A 24316-nucleotide genomic window follows, 5' to 3' on the forward strand; every position below is an offset into this window, starting at 1 on the left:
CAGCTGCCCTTCGCTTTTCTTTTGGGTAGACAGTGGTCAGTTACTGCCGATGGGAGATGGCCAGTCTTCCCTTCTATCCTCTTGCCATCTCAGACCACACTTTCCTTGCTGGACAGAAAGGAAGTTACTGGTGGCAAGTTGTTTGCACGATCAGGTTTTCTTCTTCTGGGGTCTTCGGTGGGAAGCTTATGGGACTCTTACTGAATGCTGACATTCCCCGCTTCACTTTCTGGAAGTCAGTGATCTGATGGCCTCTCTTGTTGTGACTCGGAGAAGTGTTAGCCATCTCCTGACTTGTCCTTAGATCACCCGCACTCCTTTCTGATTTCTTAGTCTATGTCAACTCAGTAACACAAGGCCCTTTGAGGCCCTCGTTGGCCTCCCCTGGGCCTGGGCCAGTGATGGTTGCAGGGTGGGCAGCAGCCGTATTCCAAGGGGTCGATGGCAGAGCTTGTCAGCAAAGTCGAACAGGAGGCATTCTTGTAATTTGAGTTGTTTTCTGATAAAGACTCAAAAGCAAGTTCTGGCAGTTCCAAAGCCTTCCTTCCATAGAATGTTGTGTTCAGTTTTGTTGGCAGACTCCTTGTCCTTTCCAGGTGCATCTGGTAAAGTAAACTTGTTTTAAGGACCCACAAATGGAGGCTGCCCAGTGGCTGAGGCCATCACAAATCTAACCCTAAGTCAGCCCGCACTTACGGAAACATCTGTCGTGGACACCTAACATATGCCAGTCGCGGTCAACAGCTTTAGTGAGCCTACCTGACCCTAGAAAATAGTTCCTGCTAGCCTTATAAGGAATCCTCCGTCTCCTAGCCAGTCATGCCCTCTTCTTTTGTTGCCTCTTCTAATACCTGCAGGAGCAGGAAAATTTTCCTTCCAGCCTTCTAGATTCTTTGGCTGCTCTAATAATCAAATTGACACAAGGCAAATCAACAGGAGAAAAACTAATTTCATATGTGTGGGAGCCCCACAAAAATATGAGAATATGAGACCCAAAAGCAAAGCCAGGTAGTTAAGGCTTATATATAACATCCTGAGTTAAGGAAGAGAGGAGCAGTTTAGGGATACACAGTAGAGAAAGGCCATTGACAGGAAAGAAGAGAATGTTTGAAAAACAAAGTTTGTGCTGTTTTACAGATAAGTTTCTTAGGTAAAAAGCTGTCTCTAGTAATAGCTCTCTTCCTGGAAGCGGCTGCCTTTCCAAAGTAGATGTAGGCAGTTGAGGGGGAGGTATAGACCTTTTCCTGAATCTTCTGGGCATTGATTACCTTTAGCTCAAAGTCTTCACGCCGAAATGGAATGCTTTGGGATGACCAGTTCTCCCCTTCACACTCTCCAGGCTCACTTTGCCCACAGCCCTCGGGAAGAGTGTCCAGTGATGGCGAGGCACAGCATGTCCCCAACCCGTGGATTGTTTTCCCTCAGACTCACTTTGGACTTGTTCTAGCTTTGTCATTTGAACCTCTCGTGTCCCCTAGATTACCACATCAGTCCTGAATAATGGCCAGGAAGCCTGGGTTGGGGTATGTCCCACTCTTTGTTATTCCTCCCCCTTCCTCCTACACTCCAAAATTTCTAAATGTTCTGGGTTGCTTCTAGAACGGATGGTGCAAGGAGGGGAAGCAAGTCTCCTAAAAGGCCGGGTCTATGGGTAAAAGGGGAGGGAACTAAGGTGTGGGTGGGAAAAGAATGGTTTTCAGCGCAACTACAGTCTCCTTGATGAGAACACAGCAACCTGCACCACAGCAAGGTTCCGACACACTCATGAGGAAGCCTCTACCCAGGTGCGCTTACTCCCGGAAGCCTTTGATGTACTCGAAATAGCAAGTACTTGTGTCACTAGCCTCTTGCTCAACCATACACCCCAACAGTTAAAACCAGAAGTAGAGAAGACCCCTTAACTGATGCTCTACCTGAGACCCATTGTTCTTATTTCTGAGACATTGACTAAGATGTTTTGCAGTGACTGGAACATTCCAGCCACCAGGCCAGAAAAGCTCTAAGTGATGTAATGCCTAGAAGTCCCTACTCCACACCCACACGTTCCCTTTCCTACTCATGATCGTGTGCTGAACATCTGCCCACCCCTGTCTATGACCACACGCTGTCTGCTCTCTTGGAAATACCCCCTGAAGCTCTCGCCCCGTGAAGAGGCATCTCTTCTGCTGGTGGAGAGGTCAGGTGGTAAGGCCTAAGCCTGCCACCTCCACCTGCTGCCAGCACCCAAAGCAAACCTCTTCCATTCTCTTTTCCAAACCTTTCTCTCCTGACTGGCTTCTCTTGCGGTAAGTTTACCTGAGTTTGTTCAGCAGCCTTGTTGGGAAGCTCAGCCAGGAGCTCTGCTTTCTATTTGTTCAGCATCCTTGAGATTGCCTGGGAGGCGACAGTGGAAGCAGGACAGCAGGCCTTATCCATTTTTTTCCCGAGTTAGTGATGACCAGTAACGCTAGTACTGGTTTGTCAGCCTTGGGCAAATCAGTGAACTTTTTTTTTTTTCCTTTTTTGAGATTTTACTCATTTATTTGACAGAGAGAACACAAGCAGGGGGAGGGGCAAAGGGAGAGGAAGAAGCAGCCTCCCTGCTCAGGGAGCCTGACAGGGGACTCAATCCCAGGACCCTGAGAACATGACCTGAGCCAAATTCAGACTCTTAACCAACTGAGCCACCCACGCTCCCCTCAGTGAACTTTTCTAAGCTTCAATTTCAACCTTTTTTTTTTTTTTTCAGAGACGGAGGTGGGGGGAAGGGCAGAGGGAGAAGGAGAAAGAAAATCTCAAGCAGACTCCGTGCCCAGTGTGAAGCTTATCATGGGGTTTGATCTCATGACCCTGAGATCATGACCTAAGCCAAAATCAAGAGTTGGATGCTTAACTGACTGAGCTACCCAGGCGCCCCTCATCATTTTTTTTCAAAGATTTTATTTATTTATTTGTCAGAGAGAGAGAGAACACGCACGAGAGTGCACAAGTAGGGGGAACAGCAGGCAGAGGAGGAAGCAGGCTCCCCACTGAGCAAGAACCCCAATGCAGGGCTCGATCCCAGCATCCTGGGATCATGACCTGAGCCAAAGGCAGAAGCTTAACTGACTGAGCCACCCAAGCATCGAAACCCCTCATTATTTTTAAAACAGAGATAATAATACTGCCTGGGTTGTTATGAAGATCACACTGAAGAAAGTGCCAGACAAAAAGTGCCAATATTACTACATTTTTTTTGACACTATGATGGTAGTGATTATAAGAGGTCTTATTATTTTAAATACCACTAGGGAAGAAGAAAATTCTGTCAGTTACCCACAGCACATCATTTTCTTGTCAGAAAATTTCTTCATATTGAAACAGATTTATTTGGACAGATTTTTATAATAAATCATCCTTGTACATTGGTAAAAAGGAACTATAAGTGAATATAAATTAAGGTATTCTTAAATTTCCCTACAGTTTTGATCTACTGCTACTGAATCATTTGTTAAGGCGGTTAGTGCTATCAGAGTTTTTCCCACATAACATTGCCTGTGTATCATCGTGAGCACTGGGGATGCAATATTTCTTAGAAGAGTGCTTCATACTGTCTTTCTTCCAAGCCAAGATTACCAGTTCTGCATAATTAATATGTACGCACAAGCACTGGCGTCTATTCCTGCCCAGTGCTTGGCCAACTTAAGACATCCTGATTCCAGGGGTACTACAAGTATGAAAATATGTAACTGTTAGAATTGACAAAATATAGTACTGTCACTGATTTCGTCTTATTTCATAGGTTTGGGTTTGTAAGGGCAGCAAGTGTTGGGGACAAAAAATTTCCTCTGCCATTTAAGGTCCTTCTAGCTGGACTAAGAGTCAGATTGTCAGGAAGCAGATTAACAAGAGGAAATCAAATTTAATAGTGTACATATGGGGAATCCACACAGGCATGGAAATTCCAAAGACAGGCAGCATGAGGCTTATATGATGAGCTAAAGAGAGGGGAAGGGATCTGAGAATACCAAAGGAGAAAGACCACTAGCAGAAAGGTGAAAGGTGGTGTTTGGAAACCACAGGCAGGCGCCCTATAATGTAGAGAATTTCTTAGGTAAAGAGCAATCTTTGTTAATAACTCTCTTCCTGGGGTGCCTGGTGGCTCCGTTGTTGAGTATCTTGATTTCAGCTCAGGTCATGATCTCAGGGTTGTGGGATTAAACCCCACATCAGGCTCTGTGCTCACTGGGGAGTCTGCGTGAGGTTCTCTCCCTCTCTCTCTGCCCCTTCCCCTGCTCACACACATGTGTGTTTGTGTACATGTGTTTGCTCTCTTTCTCTCCCAAATAAATCAGTAAATCTTAAGAAAAAAAAAAATAGCTGTCTTCCTGGTACAAGTAGGCAGTTGAGAGGAGATAGAGTTTCTCCTGAATCTGCTGGGTTTGGATTGCTTTTAACTCAAAACAGTGTTCATGCACAAGTGGCCCATTTTGGGGCTGCCTGCCCTTGGACCCTACAAAAGCGTGAAAGCCTCTGCCTCATCCCAGGAATTGTCCTTTCTGTTTGCACAAACTTAGAGTGGACGGTTTGCCTGGAATATGACCCTGAGGTGTTAACAGGATAGGCTTCCCAGTGAGATGGATAAGTCATAGAAATTATCTTGTGTGTTTCCTCATTTACCTATTCTTTTTCTTTTTTCTCATTTACTTATTCTTCTTCCTGTCTGCTTTCTGATTTTCCTTTGAAGTTCTTGAGTTCAAATCTAGTTCCTAAGAAACATCAAAGGAAGCCTGCACCAGAGGCCTTCCAGGGTCTCTTTGGAAGCTGGACTCCATCCACTGTGTGAGACGGAATGGCACCCCCCACCAGTGTGCTCTCCTCTTTACTGCTGCTGGCCACTGTTGCAGGTAGGAAACCCTCACCCTGGAGACCCTAGCATCACACATGAGCTTCCTGTCTTTGGCTTAAACAACTCAGATCAGAAACAAAACCTAGGGGATGAACCTAGGGGAAGGGAAAGAGGAATAAAATAAGACGAAATCAGAGAAAGAGACAAACCATAAGAGACTCTTAATCATAGGAAACAAACTGAGGGTTGCTGGAGGGATTGGGGGTGGTGGGATGGAGTAACTGGGTGATGGGCATGAAGGAAGACACATGATGTAATGAGCACTGGGTGTTAAGTAAGACGGATGAATCACTGACCTCTACTTCAGAAAGTAATAAACAACGAAACAACTCAGATCAACCTGAAATGAAGGTACTATGTGTTTGCTTCCCAGCAGAATTATTTTACATGTAAAAGGCATAAAGTCCAACCTCATGCGCCAGTGGTTTTCTGGAAATGGGAATTTAAATAGTTTTTTATTGTCATGATGATTTTTTTTAAAGATTTTATTTATTTATTTGACAGAGATCACAAGTAGGCAGAGAGACAGGCAGAGAGAGAGGAGGAAGCAGGCTCTCTGCTCAGCAGGGACTCCATCCCAGGACCCCGGGATCATGATCTGAGCTAAAGGCAGAGGCTTTAACCCACTGAGCCACGCAGGCACACCTGTCATGACGATTTTTGAAAACATAAGGTCACAGTTTGTATATACTAGGAAAACTTTATATATTTATTTAAAATAATTGCATAATAGATCTTTTTGGAAAGCAAATGACCACACTCTTTTATCATAAATCTTTATTTTCATATATTCTGCTCTGCTTGCTCAGTGTGGAAATACCCATGACAGGAAATCACTGGTGAGCTGCAGTGCTGGTGATTGGTGTCCTGGCTTGGCCCGTTTGAATTTACCGAGGACTGAGAGTAGAGATAGGGCCGGGGAACCTAAGTTTGTGCGCGGGGATTATCCAAGTGTGGTGAAGCCATAATGAGGTTTACCTATGTTAAAACAGAAATTCAACTGAGTAAATTTAAAGATCTAATTAGCTTTATTCAAGGATTCGTGACCTGGGCAGCATTCCGTTGAGAAGGTAGAAGGGAGCTTGAAGGAGCTGTACAAAATGGAATGATTTTACAGGGAGAAGTAGGCAAGGTCACTTTTTCTCAGGGGAAGTCAGAGTCTTACCATGCAGATGACTTCAGGTGTAGGATCTACACTGTCCAGACTGAGAAGTTTCAGTTGCATTCGTGGAAGAGGCAGAATCTGCAGTTACAAATAGGTCATCTCAGTAGAGCTTAACATAAGTGATTCCATTTTGGGCCTGTTTCTTTTTAACACGGAGAGTGATCTTTGTTAAAATGCAGTTTCCTCTGCTTTAGACCTACGGAACCAGAACACCTAGCAGGTGTGGCTCAGGGGTCCGAAGCAGCTACACCATTAGAAGCACTGTTGTAGAGCATGGAGGGGCCCCCTCAGAAAACCCTGCCACTGGAGAAGCCCTGTCATTCCCCCAGAGATTACTAATATTTGAACACTTTTTTTTCCCCTCCCAAATCCCCACTTTTTCATTCCTTTCTGTCTTTTTCTTGTAATTTTTCCATTAATTTAAAATTCCTGAATTACTTTATTAGTAACATTATGTGCAGTTTGCCTGTCTTCCCTCTCTGTCCACTCTACCTTTAACAAAATGCTAACCAACGATTTTACCGATTTGTCAGCAATCATGGAGTGACTATGATCCTAGATTGGGCGGGGACAATGGTAGAGGGTATGAACATGGGTGAGTCTTCTCTGGTCTCTTCAAGAGCTTTCGTGGAGTGAGTCTGAGAGAGTCTGAAGTAATTACGGCCACTTGGCCCAAGAGAAGCATGGTTTAGTTGTTAGAAACCCTCTCAGACTTCTTCATTGAGCACTAAGACCTCTGCGTTAGGTACTTCTGTCCATACAGATCATTCAGGTGATGTTTTTGCAAAACAAAGGGATTATGAACTCCCAGAAGTGTATGGCAGTTTCCACCTGATTGAAAACTGCTTTAAGCTCTTCCAAGGCTTCTGCCATGGCCAGTTCTCTGTAGACACTGAAACAGTTTGCTTGCTTTAGGAGCAAAGCCTGCCTTCTGGATAGTGGTTTCTGACACAGTTTTATAAGTAGCTTTAGAGCTGCCTGGTGGCCAACACCAGAAATGAAACAAGGCCATTTCTGTGGCTCACACTGTCCAAAAGAAGATGACCTCACAATTTTTCCAGGGAAATGAAGCACATCTTACCATGTGTGTTTGAAAGAAGTTTCTAGCGTGGGTCTTCATTTAAAGGCCACTCAGAGATGTAGTGGTATCTTTACAAATAAAGGCAGTATTTTTGAGAGTATAGGTGGGAGTCAGAGATTAACTGTCTGCTGTACACCCTTCATCACTTGGTTTTAATTAGAGATTTTTTTTTTATGTTCAGCTGGAGGTCTTTTTTCCCTCTCTATATCTGATATTAAGCTTTTTGTTAGAAAATAAAAGCTGAAACTACTAAATAGATTTGCATTTGAGAAAATATCCTTCCAGTTGAATTAAAATAATTCCTTGCTAGCTTATTCATTTGGAAAGATGCATATCTATTACATCTAATTCCTCTTAAATTGGACCAATTAGACTTTCCTATAGAGCCAGTGTTTGACACTGACCAATTCTTAAAAGTGTATAATGATGCTCATGTGTACACAGGTAAAAATAAAAGGGACTCCATTTCTCTTCCCTCCAGTTAGAAGTGCTCTCTGATTGTCACTATGAGGAAAGTAACAGTAGTTTAAAAAATTGTCAGTGACGAGCCCTCACAAGTAAAGAGACCTCTACCAACAAAGAATAAAAGTGACTTTGCCTTTGGCTTTCGGGGAATGAGAGACTGCTGCAGAAGGTTCTGAAAGTGCCACTTGCTGTCACTGTGTCTCATGGGCCTGCACCACTGCATCTGCAGAACACAGCTGGGGTGGGGGATAGCATTGCCCTCACACTTGCCCAGTTTGCTGACTGGAAATATTTGTAGCTATTTAGAATCTGATTAGAGCTAGTTGCTGCAGAGGTGCCTGCATGGCTCAGTCGGTTAAGCAGCTGTTTTCAGCTCAGGTCATGATCCTGGTCTCAGGGTCCTGGGATCGAGCCCCACTTCTTTGTCTCCCTCTGCTGCTCCTCCTGCTTGTGCTCTCTCACTTTCTCTCTCTGCTAAATAAAAGTCTTTAAAAGTAAACCCAGTGATGGGTATTAAGGAGGGCAGGTATTGCATGGAGCACTGGGCGTTATATGTAAATAATGAATCATGGAACACAACATCAAAAACTAATGATGTACTATATGGTGACTAACATAATAAAAAATAATAATTATTTAAAAATTCTAGAGGGGGAGCAAAAAAAGAAAACCAAAAGACTAGTTGTTACAGACCTGTACTGAGGACAAGTTTTTCTCTCCTTTGATATTTCCCTGTCAGTTGAGCTATCATCAGAATAACCTGTGAGATTAAAAAAAAAAAGAATCAGGGGCATCTGGGTGGCTCAGTCATTAAGCACCTGGCTTCAGCTCAGGTCATGATCCCAGAGTCCTGGGATCGAGCCCCACGTGGGGTGGGCTCCCTGCTCAGCTGGAAGCCTGCTTCTGCCTCTCCCACTCCCCCTGCTTGTACTCCCTCTCTTGCTGTGTCTCTCTCTGTCAAATAAAGAAATAAAATCCTTTAAAGAAATCAGTTTAACAACAGCAATAATGTGATATCCCTAAACTAAACCTTTATAACTGAATTTTGGGTGAGGAGCAAAATATTATAAATAATAGAAAAGCAGCAACAGATGGAAAAGGATTCTTCTGGGCCCCAGTGAGAGAACATGGAGAGAGAGAGGATGGAGCATCCAGTGGGCAGGTGGGTGAGTGTCAGGACAGGTACGGGGTGGAGGGGCGGGACAGGAGGAGGACGCGTGGATGGGTGTGGCAATGAGGGGGGTACTGTGAGGTACAGCAGGGGAATTTCTGCTGGAAATGCTGGTTGTTTATGGGCTGGCCAGACACGACTTGGCTCCTTTCCTCATCAGAGACTGTGTCCTTTGCAGGTTGTGCCTGTGGCCCCGTGCAGCGAGGGGAGGACATTCGCCAATGCCGTCATTTCACCAAACCTGGAAACTACCCGAATCGCATGGGTGCCTCAGACCAGCCCCGTGGCGGACTGCACGGCCGCGTGCTGTGACCTGGCCCTCTGTGACCTGGCCTGGTGGTTTGAGGGCCGCTGCTACCTGGTGAGCTGCCCGCGCTCCGAGAGCTGCGAGCCCAGGGAGATGGGCTCCGTCAGGTCCTACCTCACCTTCGTGGGCAGGCCGGCCCGCAGGCCCTGGCAGCTCCTCCGCTACAGGGAGATGGTGCTCCGCAGGAGGTCCCCCTCGGGACTCTGGGGGGACTCTCCTGAGGGTCTCAGAAAGGACTTGTCTCCTCTGGGCCCCGCTCTCCGCCTGAGAAGGGCGTCGGAGTACTCCGATGACTACAGGGACCCTGAGCAAGACCACTTCCAGCCCCTCAGCAAGCAGGAGCCCAGAGGCAGTGCCGAGTACACCGACTGGGGCCTGTTCCCGGGTGGCCCCTCTGCTGGAGACGGCCTGCCCGGGGCCGCCGAGGAGCAGGAGGACCCTGAGTGGGGCCCAGAGGAGATGTCGGAGTACTCCGATGACTACAGGGACCCTGAGCAGGACCCCTTCCAGCCCCTCAGCAAGCAGGAGCCCAGAGGCAGTGACGAGTACATGGACTGGGGCCTGTTCCCGGGCAGCCCCTCTGCTGGAGACGGCCTGCCCGGGGCCGCCCAGGAGCAGAAGGATCCTGTGCTCCATCCGCTGAATGGGTCAGCACGGACCCCGGCCCCAAAACGATCCTCGGAGAGCAGGACGTCGCTGCCCTGGGTGACAGCTCCACCTTCCAGAGAGGCCTTGGGAAGGGAGACTGTTGGGCTCCAGGACGCATCTAGCAGTGGCTCTGGGGAAGAGGTGGGCTGGGTAGCTCAGGGTGGGCGGTGCATGGAGGGGCTGTGCGGGCGGGAGGCCGGGGGCTGGACACATCAGAATGTAACCCTCACAGCCTCCGGGAGCCAGACGCATCTTGTTCCTCTGCTGCGCCTTCGGGACCAGAGTGTGAAAAAGAAACACATTTCTGCCCTCACAAGCCAGTCATCTCATGATGATGACTCGGCACTTCTCCCGTGGGATGCCTCTCCCAGTATCCCCAGGGAATAAGGATCTACAGACGTCCCAGCAGCCGGTCTGTAGACACGGCACACTTCCCCAGAGAAAACTCCCAGGCTCCAAGTGCAGTCATCAGGGCCCCTTCCCCAAACCAGGGCTTAATACCCAGCCTGACTGCGGTTAACCTTCCCCAGGGACGCAGTCTCAGTCCGTCCTTCTCCAACTTCCCAGCCTGCACCAGTGAGGTAAGCCCCTAATGAGATCCTCTGGTTCTCCAAAGGGAGGGGACCTTCCCTGAAATAATCCCTTTTTGTTGTTGTTTACAATTGCCTTGTCCTGCATTTAAAAACTTATCCTTCCTGTAACCCTTTAGAGCTCCTTACTATTGCTAGATAGGGCGCTGCCCAATTGATGAATCATTCAGTAAGCCCAGTTAGATCTCAAAAACCCTTGGTTGAATTATTGTGTTTTTTGTTTTTTTTTTTAAGATCTTATTTTTAACCAATCTTTTCACCTAATGTGGGGCTTGAACTCACAACCCTGAGATCAAGAGTCACATGCTCCACTGCTGAGCCAGCTGGAAACCTGGAATTGTTAATTAACAGATTTGGCGGCAGTCACAGGGTTGGGGGCCCAAGGTGCCCTGCTGACGGCATTCAGGGACCATGAGAAACACAGCCATGGCACTTGTGGGCCCACGGCACTCGTGGACCCCTTCCTTTCTCAGTTCTCTTTCTTGCCTTTCCCCAGGGCCTCAGGAGACCCTCCCTAGGTCTGGACTCGGCTCTCCCGGTGTTACGCTCCCGGTCTCACTTGCTTTCTGAAGCTCTCCGTCTGTTTGGAATCATTAGCCACACTGAGAACTGATGTGATCGGTGAGGTCCCAGAGCAAACCATCAAGACAGAATTCTTGCGTGCTCGCTTCGGCAGCACGTATACTAAAATTGGAACGATACAGAGAAGATTAGCATGGCCCCTGCGCAAGGATGACACGCAAATTCGTGAAGCGTTCCATAAAAAAAAAAAAAAAAAGACAGAATTCTTGAGATATTTTCAGTGCAAAAGAGGTGGTTTTATCCAGGCTCTGGGACAGGACCCTTGGGCAGAAGGAGCTGCACTGGGATTGTGAAGAGCCATTGGTAATAGACTTTGAAGTTGAAGGAGTAGAGACAAAGGAAGTTTTCCAAAGGATTGGAAGGGGGTTGTGTTGGTAAGAGTTTGCCGTTGGCAGAGGCGTCTGTGACTTCGGGGCTGTAGTCCTTCCACGCGAGCAGCAGCTGTGCCCTGCGCACCCAGCGCTCCCGAATGTGGAGATTCCCTCTTTCAGCCAGGCTGCGTCCGCTCAGAGCAAGACGAGCATGCGCACGCCTTACTCGAGCCTCAGTGAGCAGGTGACAGTGCAGCGCCCCAGCCAAGAGAAGTCCTGGGCGCAATTCCAGCATCTCCCAATGTGGAACCCGGGCTGGGGAAGGGGTGCGACCGGCAGACCTCAGCTCATGGGGGCTATAGCTGCCCCTGGGCCCGAACCAGGGTAAGGGCTCCAGTCAAATGGGGGGCTGTGGTCCAGATGGCCAGCAGTTCCTGGTGTGCAGGACAGAGGCAAAAGGAAATTCAGATAAAATTCAATGTCCTTACCTCTTGCAGCCCCCTGACGAATACTGGAGGCGGGCAGAGTGTGACATTCCTCCAGGAAACTCCCAGCTGTCTTCAGGCTAGTGCTAGAGTCAAAAACCACCTTAGCTTCAGGCTAGGCTGGCCTCCAGGACCCTGGGAGTCTTCTTTAAGTTCTGACAATCCTTTGGAAAACTTCCTTTGTCTCTACTCCCCCAACAATTAATGAGTTAATCAGTTATAATTGTTTTACAAGCGAGTCCACTGAACCCCAGATTCATAGATCTAGAACATTGAAATAAATATGCAAATGGAGGTAGAACTGTTTTTTTTTTTTTTTAAAGATTTTATTTATTCATTTGACAGAGAGAGAGATCATAAGTAGGCAGAGAGGAAGGCAGAGAGAGAGCAGGGGAAGCAGGCTCCCTGCCGAGCAGAAAACCCGATGTGGGGCCTGATCCCAGGACCCTGAGATCATGACCCCAGCTGAAGGCAGAGGCTTTACCCACTGAGCCACCCAGGCGCCCCAGAACTGGTTTTTCTAGGAGAAAGTCTACATGTCTATAGACAAGAGTTATTTTGCAGTATTATCAGTTACCTACAACTAGTAAAGTTGTACAATAGCTCAAATACAAGAAAGTCTAGAACCAGAGAACTGGGAGAACCTATAGACAGTAGTTTATTTTACACTGAAATACAAATTTTGCCCTACATTCTAATTAAGTTTTTTTGAACTGAAGGGAGTTGTAAATAATCCTTGAATTCGTGTTGATAAACATTAGATCTGCAGCATAAGAAATATAATTTTATTCTCCTAAAGTAAAAAGCTTGGAATTAATGACAAAAACAAAGATTTCTCTCACCAAAAAAGTATTTAAAATAACACAATTGGGGGCGCCTGGGTGGCTCAGTGGGTTAAGCCTCTGCCTTCGGCTCGGGTCATGATCTCAGGGTCCTGGGATCGAGCCCCACATCGGGTTCCCTGCTTAGTGGGGAGCCTGCTTCCCCCCCTCTCTCTGCCTGCCTCTCTGCCTACTTGTGATCTCTCTCTGCCAAATAGATAAATTAAATCTTTAAAAAAAAATAAAAAAAAATAAAATAACACAATTGTATTAAATAAAGGTGTCCAGAAAATTCCATGGGGTAAAGAATAGTCTTTTCAACAAACAGTACTAGGACAACTGGATGTGTGTGGCTCACAGCCCTTGGGCCCCTTTGTCACAGCCCCTGCCCCGTGCTCACCTTGCAGTCACCTGTGTCCCGGCTGTCCATGGAGACTTCTTCAGGGCCTAGCTGTTTGATCTGGAAGTAAAGCAATTCTTAGAGAATCTCCTTTTGATGAGGTATATGTGATGAACAACGGGAAAATCACTTAAACAAACAGAAGAATGGTTGCCTTCGTCTAGGGTGGGCAGTGCTTGTTCCTTCAGTCGGACATCATTCCTTCTCTTCCGTGTGAGAGGGGCCGCGTCTGACTCCGGGCGTCTGTGCACATGAGAGTGGATGAAAACATTCCCTGTGTTTGACAGTATGTTAATATAGACAGATGCAGATCTATGACCGTGTACCACAAGATATGTTCGGTCTCAGTGTACCCGGTCTTTCTATTCATGTACATTTAACCACAAAGCTACTAACACACCCTGTGGCATCCAGAGTAGTTGCGTTGGTTGGTGGGAGAAGGGTACCTGTCCGTCCGCTGCTGGGGCTGCTCCGCTTCGCAGTCTGCAGACACACAGAAGTCACACTGACGTGATCATCTGCACCCATTCAGATATAAATAGCTTCCTTACATTTATTTCCTCCTTACAGCATGGAAACAAAGCGTAGTTTAGATGAAAATATTTACATGAGGAAACGTAGCACGTTTTGATTTCTCTAACGCCGGACGGTTTAGGTACAGGAAACTGGGATGATTAATCTGTCACTTGAACTAGTTTGTTCTTTAACTGAGTTAGATGGAGCTGGGTCCCTTTCAGCTCTGTCTCTGTGACTCTATGTAACACTTTTTTTTGCTCTCTTCTAAAGCAGAAAAGGGAAGTTTTCTTGTAGGATATTCCTTTTCTGTGGATTTACACTTTAATGATGTCGGTAGGAAAGGTGTATTATATTTATATGTAAGCATCTCTTAATTCTTTTTTTTTTTTCTTAAAGATTTTATTTATCTGTTTGACAGAGAGAGATCACAAGCAGGCAGGTAGAGAGAGAGGGGGAAGCAGGCTCCCTGCTGAGCAGAGAGCCCGATTCGGGACTCAATCCCGGGACCCTGAGATCATGACCTGAGCCGAAGGTAGGGGCTTTACCCACTGTGCCACCCAGGCGCCCCACATCTCTTAATTCTTTATCAGTCTGTCAGTTCAGATACCTTTGGAAAATGCTAGAAAGTTATCACATGCATTGTTGAGATGAGTAGAAGTAGCATTTCAATGTGGTACATCTGCTTGACTCCTGTTCTTAAAAAAGCAAGAACACCTGGCACTGTGGTTTTTTTGTTTTTTTTGTTTTTTTGTTTTAGTTCACAACTGAGTGAAAACAGCCTCACTCAAATCTGATGGAAATTCAGGAGGAATATAGTGATAACAGTTTAGGGAGAAGAAGAAGTCCTCCTGCTAGCACATAAGACATATCGATTGAAATCTATGTAATTAAATAATTTCATGCAAAAACAAATTTAAGCATGACGTTGATAAATTACAAAATTTATGTTTAACTGTTGTGGCATTTCATTCTAGCCTTCACTTATTTTTTAAATTATTTTTATTAACATACAGTGTATTACTAGCCCCAGGGGTACAGGTCTGTGATTGATCAGTCTTGCACAGTTCACAGCACTCACCATAGCACATACCCTCCCCAGTGTCCATCAGCCAGCCACCCTGTCCCTAGCCCCCCACCCCCCAGCAACCCACAGTGTGTTTCGTGAGATTAAGAGTCTCTTATGGTTTGTCTCCCTCCTGATCCCATCTTGTTTCATTTTTTCCTTCCCTATCCCCCACATCCCCCTGCCCTGCCTCTCAAATTCCTCATATCAGAGAGATCATATGATTAGCCTTCACTTATTTTTAAATCTTTCTAGAAAGTACAGATGACACTAAAATCGTGAGTTATCGCTGGGAAGAAATTAGTGGCCCCTCCCGAGAGAAGAAGACCCCAGCTGACTCCCCTGTCTTCCATCTGTCTAACCTCATCCCTGGAAACTACACTTTCAGGCAAGTGGTTTCCCTACCTTTGCTGTGCTTTCCAAACTTGTGTTGTGGCTCTTTGCTTAAACTGATGCCTCTGCCCTACGCTGGGCTTCTTTTTGTTGTGACCAAGAGGTCAAGGCCATTACGTTTCCTTGGGAGTTTTGGTTGACAACCACTTTCGACTGACATACTCATGGATGATTCTGGATTGGAAGTGCCTGTTTGTTGGAAACATTTGGTTTTGGTTGTCAGGAATGTCCACGGATGGCATCTTTTGCTGTGTTGTTATGTGACAGAAATTGTGTATCTTCAGAGTGAAGCAGGGTTGTATGATTTATGTGTTTCTTAATCTTTTTCTTTTCATAACTTTTAAAGATACAACTGAAGTGTAATAAAATGTGCATGCTTAAGGTATAACACTTGATGAGTTTTGACATGGGAATCTCCGGAAAACCATCACAATCAAGATAAGAAACATGCCCCTCAACCCGGAAGTCTCCTCACGCCCCTTGGGTTTCTGTCTCTCTCTCCACTCTCTCCTTGGGCAACCCCGAACTGTTTTCTGCCAGTTTAAATTATTTTGTACTGTCTAGAATTTTACATAAATGGAATCATGTGATATGTACTCCTTTTTACCCGTGTTGTCTTCCATTCTGCAAATGGTTTCGATTCATTCGTGTTGTCTCTATCGAGTCTGTTCCTTTTTATTGCTGAGTACTATTCCAAATCTGTGGGTGCCACAATTTATTTATCCTTCCATCCAGTATGGACATCTGGGCTGTTTGCAGCTTTGAACTACTACAAATAAAGCTGCCACTGACCTTTATTTTAAGTCTTCACATAGACAGATATTTTCATTTTTGTGGGGTAAATTGTGGAGTAGTGAGAAGGTCCGGTTCTAAGGTAAGTTTGTGTTTAACATTTTAAGAAATTGCCAAACTCTTTCCCGAGGTGGGCGCACCAAAGTACATTCCCACCTTCAGTATATGAACGTTCCAGTCTCCATGTCCTCACCAATACTTGCTATAGTCAGTCTTTTTTATTTAATTTAATGAGTGGTAGTATCTCATTATGGTTTTAATTTGCATTTTCTTGATGACTAATGATATTAAGCGTATTTTCAGCTGCTTACTGGTCATTCATATACTTATTCTGTGAAGTATCCCTTTCCTATTTTATTTTTTTAAATGTTCCCTTTATTTTTTTAAGTGAACTACCCCAACATGGAGCTCGAACTCATAACCCTAAGGCTAAGGATCGCACATGCTCTATCAACTGAGCCACCAGGTGCCCCCCCTTTCCTTATTTAAAAAATTGCATTGTCTTATTTAGTTTTAAGAGTCTTTATACATTCTTTTTAAAAGGTTTTTATTTATTTATTTGACACAGAGAGAGATTAGGCACACAAGTAGGGGAAGCAGCAGCAGAAGGAGAGGAAGAAGCTGTCTTCCTGCTGAGCAGGGAGCCCAGCATGGGGCTCGGTCCCAGCGCTCTGGGATCATGACCTGAGCTGAAGGCAGAGGCTTAATCGGCTGAGCCACCCAGGCGCCCCAAGTCCTTATACATTCTGAAACAAGCCCATTATTTTATATATGTGTGGATATTTCCTGCCAGTATATGATTTTTTTTATTTTTTTAATGTTTCAATAGCTTCTCAACCTTTTGGCTAAGATCAACTGTATTTTCTTAATCTTGGAAAGAGCAGGAATTTTATGTTTTGATGAAGTCTAATTCATCAATTTGTTTTCTTTTTCATGCTTTTTGTGTTCTAATTAAGTAATCTTTGCCTGTCCTAAGATAGTAAAGATTTCCTCCTATGTTTTTTCTAGAACTTCTATAGTTCTAGGTTTTTATATTTAGATCTATGATGTCTTTTGAGTTACTTTTATGTATTGTGTGGTGTTTTTTAATGTTTACTCAACCTTGCATTCATGGGGTAAATGGTATTTGCTCATGATATCCTTTTTATATAGCATTGGATTAAATTTGCTAATATTTTGGTAAGGATTTTTTGTCTACATGAGAGATATTGGTTAATGCTGTTCTCTCTTTTTTTTGCAATGTCTATGTCAACTTTGGGTATGAGGATCACACTGGCCTAATGAAACAAGGTGACCTATGATCTATCCTCTTCTACTTTCTGAAACATTTGTTAACAGCTGGTAGTATTTCTTCCTTGAATGTTTGATAGAATTCCCAGTGAAATCACTGGGTCTGGAGTTTTCTTTCTGGGGAAGTTTTTGATAGGAAATGCAATTTTTAAAATAGTTGTATGGCTATTTATATTTTCTGTTGCTTTTTTTTTTCTTGTGTAGGTTTTTGGTAAGTTGTATTTTGCAAGAAATTTGTTCCATCTAATTTGTCAAATTTGTTGGCACAAAGGGTTTTATAGTATTTTCATATTATCCTTTCATACCCATTAGAACTGTGGTGATAAGCCCTTTTTCATTTACTTTATTGGTGACCTATGTTATCTCTTTTTTCTGATCAATCTAATTATGAATTTTGTTAATTTTGTTTATCTTTCCACAGAACCCCTAACCAGAGCTGTGTTAATTTTGTCTAAGTTGTTGGTTTCTGCTCATATCTTTATTATTTCTTTACTTCTATTAACTTTTGATTCACTTTGTTCTTCTAAGTTCTTAGAGTAGAATCTTGGATCATTCATATTAGATCGTTCTTAAATGTCTGTAAAGCTTTTAAAACTTTCATTTTCTTCTAAGTACTCTTTAATTGCATCCTACATATTCTGACGTAACTATGTTTTTAAGGTCTCATATACCCAATTAAGAATCTACTGGTTTCAGAGCAGCCCACCTGTCCATGCGTCCATATATTTATGAATCTCCTGAAGTCTGCGTAGGTTTAGAAACTCCCAAGCATCTGACTGGATTCATCTTTGACTAAACAGTTCACAGAGGTGCTCTGGAGTGTTTTACGTTGTACACGTGTCATGAAAACGTTTGTTTTGGTTTATTCGAAATCTCAGCATAAGAAGTAGTTTACCCCATTAGGATGGCCATTATTTAAAAAAAAAAAAAAGGAAAATAAGTGTTGGTGAGGATGTGGTGTCCTGGGAATCCTTGGGTGCTGCTGGTGCGAAAGTAAAATGGTGCACCCGTGTGGAGAATAGCGTGTCAGCTCCTCACACATCCACCGTGGAATTATCGTGTCTGCAGTCTCGCTTCTAGGTGTGTACGCAGCGGGACTGGCAGCAGGGGCTCCGACAGATGCTTGTACACTCGTTGTCTGTTTGGGTTGTTATAACAAAAATACTGTAAACTGGGTGGCTTCTAAATGACAGAAATTTGTTTCTCATGAGCAGTACAAGGGCAGACTGGGCAGTACAAGATCAAGGTGCTGGCTGATTGGGTGTGTGGTGAAGGCCCATTTCCTGGTTTATAGGTGGCCGTCTTCTCCCTGTGCCCTCACATGGCAGGAGGGGTGGGGGGTGTCTCTGAGGTCTATTACAAGGGCGCTAATCCCATTCTCTGCCCTCATGAACTAATCACCTCTTAAAGGCCCCACTCCAAGTACCGGTCACATTAGGGATTAGGTTTCTTCATAAGAATTTAAGCAGGGGGGACACAGATACTCAGTCTGTAACTTCACCAATGTCCATGCCACTTTATGAGGTGCTTTTGATTATTTTTTTTTTTTAATTTCAACTTTTTATTTAAATTCTAGTTAGCTAACATATAATGTAATATTGGTTTTAGGAGTAGAATTCATTGATTCATCACTTACATGTAACACCCAGTGCTCATTACATCACGTGCCCTCCTTAATGCCCATCACCCAGTTGCCCCATCCTCCGCATTCTCCTGCCCTCCAGCAACCCTCAGTTTGTCTCTGTAGTTCAGAGTCTCCCATGGTTTGCCTCCCTCTCTCTTAATTTTTTTTTCTTCCTTCCCCTATGTCCATCTGTTTTGTTTCTTAAATTCCACATATGAGTGAAATCATATAATTTTGTCTTTCTCTGACTTATTTCACTTAGCATAGTACTTTCTAGCTCCATCCACATCATTGCAAGTGGCAAGAATTCGTCCTTTCTGATGGCTGAGTGATATTCCATTGTATATATATCACATCTGCTTTACCCATTCATCAGCCGATGGACATTTGGGCTGCTTCCATAATTTGGCTATTGTTGATAATATTGCTATAAACAATGGGGTGCATGTGCCCCTTTGAATTAGTATTTTTGTATCCTTTGGATAAATACCTAGTAGTGTAGTTGCTGGGTTGTAGGGTAGCTCTATTTTTAACTTTTTGAGGAATCTCCACACTGTTTTCCAGAGTGGCTGCACCAGTTTGCATTCCCACCAACAGTGTAGGAGGGTTCCCCTTTCTCCGCATCCTCGCCAACACCTGTCCTTTCCTGACTTGTTAATTTTAGCCATTCAGACTGGTGTGAGGTAATATCTCATTGTGGTTTTGATTTGCATTTCCCTGATGCCGAGTGATCTTGAGTACTTTTTCACGTGTCTGTTGGCCATCTGGATGTCTTCTTTGCCGAAATGTCTGTTCATGTCTTCTGCCCATTTCTTGATTGGATTATTTGTTTTTCAGGTGTTGAGTTTGATCAGTTCTTTATAGATTTTGCATATTAGCCCTTTATCTGATATGTCATTTGCAAATATCTTCTTCCATGCCATAGGTAGCTTAGTCTTGTTGACTTTTTCCTTTGCTATGCAGAAGTTTTTATCTTGATGAAATCCCAATAGTTCATTTTTGCTTTTGTTTCCCTTGCCTCCAGAGACGTGCCTAGTGACAAGTTGCTCTGGCCAAGGTCACAGAGGTTGCTGCCTGTGCTCTCTAGGATTTTGATGGATTCCTATCTCACATTTAGGTGTTTCATCCATTTTGAGTTTATTTTTGTGCGTGGTGTAAGAAAGTGGTCCAGTTTCATTCTTCTGCATGTGGCTGTCCAATTTTTACACCACCATTTGTTGAAGAGACTGTCCTTTTATACTCGATATTCTTTTTTGCCTTGTTGAAGATTAGTGGACCATAGAGTTGAGGACCCACTTCTGGGGTCTCTATTCTGTTCCACTGATCTGTCTGCTTTTGTGCCAATACCATACTGTTTTGATGATTACAGCTTTGTAATAGAGCTTGAAGTCCAGAATTGTGATGCCACTAGGCTTTGCTTTCCTTTCTCAAGAATGCTTTGGCTACTTGGGGTCTCTTGTGGTTCCATACAAGTTTTAGGATTATTTGTTCTAGCTCTGTGAAAAAATGCTGGTGGTATTTTAATGGGGATTGCATTAAATGTGTAGATTGCTTTGGGTAGTATAGACATTTTAAAAATATTTGTTCTTCCAATCCATGAGCATAGAATATTTTTCCATTTCTTTCTGTCATCTTTGATTTCTTTCATAAATGTTCTATCGTTTTCAGAGTACAGGTCTTTTACCCTTTGGTTAGGTTTATTACTAGGTATCATATGGTTTTTGGTGCAACTGTAAATGGTATTGACTCTTTAATTTCTCTTTCTGCTGCTTCATTATTGGTGTATAGAAATGTGACAGCTTCTGCGTGCTGATTTCTCTTTTATAGTGCCTGTTCTCTTGTGTAGCGGGGTCTTTATTATTTTACTACAAGGGTAATGCTGGCCTCAGAGAGTAAGTTTGGAAGTTTTCTCTTTTTTCTATTTTTTGGAACAGTTTGAGAAGAATAGGTATTAACCCTTCTTTAAATGTTGGTAGAATTCCCCTGGGAAGCCTGGATTTTTGTTTGTTGGGAGATTTGTAATTACTGCTTCAATTTCCTTGCTGGTTATGTGTCTGTTCAAGTTTTCTGTTTCTTCCTGTTTCAGTTTTGGTAATTTGTAAGTTTCTGGGAGTTTATCCATTTCTTCCAGGTTGTTCAGTTTGTTGGCATATAATTTTTCACAACATTCTCTTACACTTTTTTGGTATTTCTTTGGAATTGGTTGTTATTTCTCCCCTCTCATTTGTGATTTTATTTAATTGGACCTTTTCTCTTTTGTTTTTGGTAAGTCTGACTAGGGGTTTTTCTATTTTATTAGTTATTTCAAAGAAGCAGATCCTGGTTTCATTGATTTTTTTTTCTTTTTCTTTTCTTTTTTTTTTTTAAGTTTCTATATCATTTATTTCTGCTCTAATCTTTTTATTTCCCTTCTCCTGATGGTTTAGGCTTTATTTGCTCTTCCTTTTCTGGGTTCTTTTGGTGTAAGTTAGGTTGTATATTTGAGATTTTTCTTGCTTCTTAGAGGAATACCTGCATTATTATATATTTCCCTCTTAGGACTGCCTTTGCTACGTCCCAAAGGTTTTGGACTGTCATGTTTTTATTTTCAATTGCTTCCATGTATTTTTTTGATTTCTTCTTTAATTTCCTGGTTAACCCACTCATTCTTTAGTAGGATGTTCTTTAACTTCTGTGTATTTGTGGTCTTTCCCAATTTTTTCTTGTGGTTGACTTTAAGTTTCATAGTCTTGTGGTCTGAAAATATGCATGGTGTGATCTCAATCTTCTTGTATTTGTTGAGGGTTGATTTTTGACCCAGTATGTGATCTATTCTGGAGAATGTTCCTTGTGCACTCAAGAAGAATATGTATCCTGCTGCTTTAGGATACAGTATTCTGAATATATCTGTTAAGTACATGTGGTTCTCTGTGTCATTCAAAGCCATTGTTTCCTTGTTGATCTGCTTAGACGATTTGTCCATTGATTTAAGTGGACAAAGTCCAAACACTACTTAGTGCCAACAAGGCTCTATTATTATTGTATTGTTATCAATGAGTTTATGTTTGTTATTAATTGCTATATGTATTTGGGGATCCTAAGTTGGGGGCATTAATATTTACAGTTGTTAGATATTCTTGATGGATAGACCCTTTAATTATGATATAGTGCCCTTCTTCATCTCTTGTTATAGTCTTTGTTTTAGAATCTAGTTTGTCTGATACAAGTATTGCTACTCTGGCTTTCCTCTGATGTCCATTAGCATGATATATGGTTTTCCATCCCCTCACTTTAAATCTGGAGGTGTCTTTGAGTCTAAAATGTGTCTTTTATAGAAAGTATATAGATGAGTCTTGTTTTTCATCCATTCTGATACCCTATTTCTCTTTATTGGAACATTTAGTCCATTTACATTCAGAGTGATTATTGGGAGATATGCAGTTAATGACCTGTAGAGTCATTGTTTCTGGAGATTTTCTCTGCTCCTTTCTAGTCTTTGTTGTTTTTGGTCTTTCTTTCCCACTGTTGCTTTTGGTCTTTCTTTCCCACTCAAAAAAGTCCCGTTTAATATTTCTTGTAGGTCTGGTTTATCGTTCATGAACTCCTTTAGTTTTCGTTTATCTGGGAAACTCTTTAATCTCTCCTGTGCTGAATGACAGCCTTGCTGGATAAAGTATTCTTGGCTGTGTATTTTTCCCATTCAGCATGTTGAGTGTATCATGCTGCTCTCTTCTGGCCTGCCAAGTTTCTGTGGGTAGATCTGCTGCTAACCATATTTGTCTTCCCTTGTATGTTAGGAATTTCTTTTCCCTTGCTGCTTTTAGGATTTTTTCCTTATCTCTGTATTTTACAAATTTTACTGTGATATATCTTAGTGTTGGCCTGCTCTTGTTGATTTTGATGGGAGTTCTCTGTGCCTCCTGGATCGCAGGTATTTTTCTTTCCACAGATTAGGGGAGTTTTCAGCTATAATTTCCTCAGATAAACGTTGTGTCCCCTTTCCCACTCTTCTTCTTAGGGGACTCCTATGATGTGAAATGATAATGTGCTTCATGGAGTTGCTGAGCTCTGTATGTCTACATTCATGATCTAATATATTTCTTTCCCTCTTCTTTTCAGCTTCATTATTTTCCATAATTTTGTCTTTTATGTCACCTATTCTCTCCTCTGCTTTTTCCATCCTTGTGGTCATTTCATCTAGTCAGTTTTGCATTTCAGTTATAGCATTTTTTATTTTGGCCTGAGTAGTTTTTAGGTCTTTTATGTCTGTGGTAAGGGACATATAGTGATATGTCTGATATAGTCTATGCTTTTCTCTGATATAGTCTATGCTTTTCTCAAGCCCAGCTAGTATCCTTATGATTGTTGTTTTTAATTCTGGATCAGGCATATTGTTTGTATCTATATTGATTAGATTGTGGCCATGTCCCTTTCTTGTTCTTTTTTTTGGGGATGAATTCCTCTGTCTTGGCATTTTTGGCTAGGTCTGTATCTTCTTCTTTGTGTTAGGAAAGCCTGTTATGTTTCCTGCTCCTGAGAATAATGGCTTTGTAAGAAGAGGTCATGTACTGTCCAGGGCCTGGTGCTTCAGAAAGTGTGTCTGGTCTGTGCTACATGCACTCTGCTGCTGTATTTTGGCTGCTCTTTCCCCCAGGTAAGCCTTCTGCTGAGTTTTTCCTTGCCGGCACTAAGGAGTGTTTGGACTTTGTCCAGTGTTGTCAAGTTTTAACTAGGTATGCTTTGATCTGCTTGTTAAAAAAGGCCAGATCCTGTTTCCACTAGAGCTGCAGCTTTGCAGAGCTCTGATCAGTGGACTTGGTGCATACGGGGAATTTGTGCTGGTTTTCTGTGGGAGAGGCCTGCTGCCCTGACTCTTAGGCATACTTGCTCTAGCATTGAAGCACCTGCAGAGGGCAGGGGGTGGGGCTTGGTGTAGGTGGCTCCAGCCTCCCCTGGCAGTGGGGGGTGGGGGACGAGGAGGGGGGCACTCTGTTGCTCACTGAAATCCAGTGGTGCTGTTGGGTGGAGGAAAAAAAATGGCATCTACCCTTTCCCTTGGTCCGCGACAGGTGAATTTGCACCCCACTGCTCAGTAAGCCCACACAGAAGAATGAAGAATCTCCCCTCATGTGCCAGGTATCCCTCAGATCTCTGCCTTCACCGTGTCTGCGTCAGAGCTGCTGCCCACTGAGTGGCACATTGCTTCTATGTTTTACTTTTGGCACCTGGCAGAGTTTCAAAACTCCAAATTTTTGGGACTCAGCACTGGCAGGACCCACAATGATCCTCTGGAGGGGGGGTTTTGGGGCACTGGGGCTGGTAGGGGTTTATCCCAGGAGGGCAGTTGCAGGAATGTACAGGTGCTTGGGGTTTGGAGTAAAGCACAGCAAAGAGCTGGCATCCAGGTTAGCTGCCATCAGCAGGTGCCTCTGCCCCTAATGAGTGGGGCAGTGCAATGGCACCCACCATCTCTTTGTCCCCTTCGAGGCAGTGCCGCCTCTCCCAAGTGCACTCCAAGAAGGGGGGCTCTCCCTCCCAGTGCAATGCAGGGGGTCCTCAGACCACACTGCCCACTCCTGGGCCTCTGCCCTCCTCCACAGGAGCACCGCTGTGCCCCTAGGCTCCACTCTGGCTGTAGGCAGACTTCTAAAACTTCAGTCTTCGAGCTCCGTTGATTGTAAAAACTCACAATAAGCAGCCTCTCTCGATTTCCCAGTCATTGGCTTTGGGGAAGCATTTTTCTTGTTCAATCCCCTGTGTGCTGCG

The 24316-nt window shown here is 43.8% G+C and overlaps 1 protein-coding gene across 1 annotated transcript in view; it reads left to right on the plus strand.

The window, feature by feature from the left end:
- Nucleotides 1-24316, plus strand: part of LOC111138609 (KIAA0319 ortholog) — a 66210-nt gene that overhangs the window by 15082 nt on the left and 26812 nt on the right. Inside the window, 5 exon segments of the mRNA XM_022490622.1 lie at nucleotides 334-482; nucleotides 8928-10057; nucleotides 11272-11431; nucleotides 11685-11751; nucleotides 14728-14860. Coding sequence (XP_022346330.1) covers nucleotides 334-482; nucleotides 8928-10057; nucleotides 11272-11431; nucleotides 11685-11751; nucleotides 14728-14860 — 1639 coding nt within the window.

This window comes from Enhydra lutris, unplaced genomic scaffold (genome assembly GCF_002288905.1).
Source record: "Enhydra lutris kenyoni isolate GAN:26980312 unplaced genomic scaffold, ASM228890v2 scaffoldscaffold93, whole genome shotgun sequence".
NCBI lineage: Eukaryota > Metazoa > Chordata > Mammalia > Carnivora > Mustelidae > Enhydra > Enhydra lutris.